Genomic DNA, 3,615 nt, shown 5'->3' on the forward strand with positions numbered 1-3,615 from the left:
ACAGTTCTTATTAACATGAGACAATTTCTGAAGCCAATAGAAAAAATTGTGACAACAAAGCGTAACCTCGAGAGCAAGAAGCTTTCCTGAAGTGGATAATAAAAACTCCACATGTAACGGAAAAGAGAATTGATTGAAGGCACCTTAGTTCGAAGAAATACCCAATGAAACTTCATTTTACGGCTGTCTAAATTCGAGACACAGTGTTAGCAATGGCTCAATTTCTTTTCGAAACAAGTGAGTATTCAGCCGGGGTGTAGCAAGAATGAGACAAATTTGCATGCTACGCATTAAATTAACAGCAAGAGTCTTATAGCGGTGTATATAATTCCTGGCCGTATGTGGGATATGTAGGATAGCTGCTGTAACACTGTATTGGCAAAAAACTGGAATTAAAGTGTACTCTGAATCATACTTTCTGACTTAGTAATAAACGAAATACTGCATAAGTTTTGAAAACATTATTATTTGACTTTGATTTAGTTGTTGTCTTTACTTTTTGGAGAACTGTACACCAGCAATTCAATTTCGTCTGTTTCAGGTCTTAAAATTTTGAAACAGAATTGATCGATATCGAAACCTGTTTCATTAACAGACTGCAATATTTGAATTTACATTGCAAACGTTTGTTTACGAAATCAAACTGTGGCAAGAAATTTTTTTCAGCAATTGTTGTTGTATCCTCTTCTTACTTTTGAAGAGACTTAACAAACAAACCGCAGTTGTGCAAAGCTGGTAAATGAGTTTTCTAGAATACGTCATAAAAATTGGGCTGAATGGTTGATAAAATGCCAATTAAAAGCTTGGCTCCTGAGAAATAAGACTCGGTTACAAAAAGGCTTTTATCAAACTTTAAAAAAAGTTGGGTTTACATGGTCTACAGTTCATGCGGAAAAGTTTCTACTGAAATCAGGAAAAGAACATTGTTGCGATTGTTCTGAGTTGCAGCTGAGAAGAATTTGCGGTAGTAACATGATGTCGAACTCTTGACTGATGGTTACAAAAGATACAACCTCGGTTTCCAGTGGGTTTAAAAGAGCGTCCCCTTCAAGTAATTTTCATTCATGACAATAATTTTTTGTGGCTAAACAAAGAGTGCAGATTGAATGATTAAAGATGCCGCTAAAATTTGATGTGTACTTTTCACCTCAAAAAGTGTTCGAGTTTTTAAAAATTTGTAAACTGGACAATAATTGACCGTATGTTTTTTTTAAATTTTTTAGCTACAACCATAGTCACAGCCATTTATCAATTTCCCTTTTGCAGCTTAAAATTAAAAATGATTTACTGATAGCAAGTGCGAATTCAATTTTTCAACGTAAATTTGTGATTGTAAGATCTCTTAGCTCCATTTATTTTTTTTGTAATTTTTAAAAAATATATATACAATTATTGACTCTGAATTAAGCGCCACCTTGGATCTCAGCAATTGTTTGCTCAAAGTAATAAATATATCATTAATTCTCTTTATATTTTTTTTTCAATTGATGTTTCAGTTCACTATTTATTCAAGGCCTATTTTTTTTTACTTATCTGTTTATATTCAAAAACTAAACTCAAACAGAAGGCGTCATTATAGGGACCTGAACAAATGCAATTTGAACGAGAATAAAACAAATTCCACAAAATGGCCTATTGCAGAAAGTGGTGACAAATGATGTCATCAATTTCAACTTTTTGTGTTTTGTAAAAAACGAGAGTTCGAGACTATGGTATTTGGAAAAAATTTGTCGCCAAACTCCTAAATTAAGCACGTTTCGCCATTGAAGAATACGTGGTAATACCGATTTCGTGCTAGTTCAACTTTGAGTTATAGTTTGGCTTCATTTAGTAATCATATTTGATAAATAGGTCGAAAAAATTGAACGAATATATGTTTCCTTTGGTAAAATGTAGCCTTAAGTTAGCTGTACATTTACCCATTATCAATATGAAAAATCAAGATGGGGTCGTATGGGTTAACGAAAATGGCTAGCTTTTACAAAGTACCTAGATTTCATAAGCACGGGATACCGTAATTTCTATGCATTTACACCTTTCTAAAAATCCGTTCACACTTCCGGAAGTTTTATAATCATTCAAAAAATGCCGAGAAGATTTTCCATCAGATAATCTCACTCTAATAAAATCTATCTAGATTCATCAGTTTAAACCGAGTATCGATTTTTTGCCTTTGTCACATTAAAATTGGATAGTTAAACTTTTCTAACAAAAGTTTCTAAATAATTTTAAAGCTTTAGAATGAATCGAATCAAATGACATTTCAAACAAGAGAGAGATAAGTTTTCAGTATTGATTTTTAATTGGCAATCCCTTTTTACGCCCAATAAGGTACCGGAAAACAGAAGTGTTCTTTTTTGAAGAATAATGTGAGAGGGAGTGAATAATTTGTCTGCCGCTCAGTATTAAGGATAGTTAATAGGGGAAATATTTCTTTTTCAAAAATCCTAGAAAAAACGTTAGTTTTTTAAAATTTTTGATTATTTTTTTTCGAAACTCCGTTTTGGTTTCAAACGATTGGCGGTTGCAGGTTTTGAAAGCACAAAAAACTGAAAGTTAATTGATAAACCCTTTAACCGAACTACTCTAATTGGTTTAAATAAAATTTGCGTGAAATCTTTTTGTCCGGTGATTATCAGTTTTACATTTCAGGGCGATGCGGTCACTTTAGCAATGAAACATTGCTCAGGACCGGAGCACCCATCAGAATTACTCTTAAAACTAATTTCGGCTCGCTGCGCTTTCTGCTTTCTACCAGATCTGAAGTTTGACTGAAAAGTTGAAATGCTTGAAGGATTCTTTTCATGACCTACTCCATAGAAACTTTGAAGATCGAAAACCGGTAACTAGATCAGGTTAACCTTCTGAAGCTTTAGTTAAAAAGAAAGCAACTAAATTAAGTCAATTCAGCTTTAAAAAAATCAATCAATGTTTTTACTTTTATACTTTGATCGAAATTTTCTTTGATTACAAACTTACCCAATTGGGTTGTTCCATATCAAAAAATTGACATCAACCCACAAAAAAGATTTAGAAGTTTTTCAACAAATTTTCAAAACATTCAAATTGAGATTAAATAACAGCAGCAGCAGCAGCAACAATAATTTGTGTGCCCAGTCAACGATGAAAACTTTAATTTTATTTGTCATTTTTTCATGTTTCGTGTATGAAAAATCTGTTGATTTTCTGATTAAGAGATTAGGTTTTTCAGCAGCTTCTGAAGTGGGTGGCAGCAGAGTGGCCAAAAGGGGAGGCGGACAGTCTAGAGAAAGTAAATATATTTTCAAAAATAATTTCAAATTTCAAACTATTTTTTCTTGTAAATGAAACCAATAGCAGTGCATTGAGACACATTATTGTTGCAAACTCCAAAAACTGAAGAGACATTGTTTATCCTTCTGCTGAGCTGAAATTTAAGCACTTAGAATGCCCCTCTATAACAATGTTCCTGTTTGCAAGCAATTTGTGCTAATTTGTTTAAACGATCCAAATTCACAAACACCTTTAACCATTTGATACAGATGAAAATCTGTTCAGTGAATTCTTTTGTCAGTAACAAACTAAAAAGACTCTCTTCTATAATAAATAACGGTTGGACGCTATTCCAAATCAGTC

The 3,615-nt window shown here is 32.8% G+C and overlaps 1 protein-coding gene across 1 annotated transcript in view; it reads left to right on the forward strand.

Moving 5' to 3' along the window:
- The first annotated feature begins 2,951 nt into the window (after positions 1-2,951).
- LOC142350798 (uncharacterized) overlaps positions 2,952-3,615 on the forward strand; it is a 175,871-nt gene continuing 175,207 nt past the window's right edge. Inside the window, exon 1 of the mRNA XM_075402755.1 lies at positions 2,952-3,271. Within this exon, the coding sequence (XP_075258870.1) occupies positions 3,124-3,271 (148 nt within the window). The 5' untranslated portion in view covers positions 2,952-3,123. The remainder of the gene's footprint in view (positions 3,272-3,615) is intronic.

Source organism: Convolutriloba macropyga, chromosome 12 (genome assembly GCF_964194025.1).
Source record: "Convolutriloba macropyga chromosome 12, txConMacr16.3, whole genome shotgun sequence".
NCBI lineage: Eukaryota > Metazoa > Xenacoelomorpha > Acoela > Convolutidae > Convolutriloba > Convolutriloba macropyga.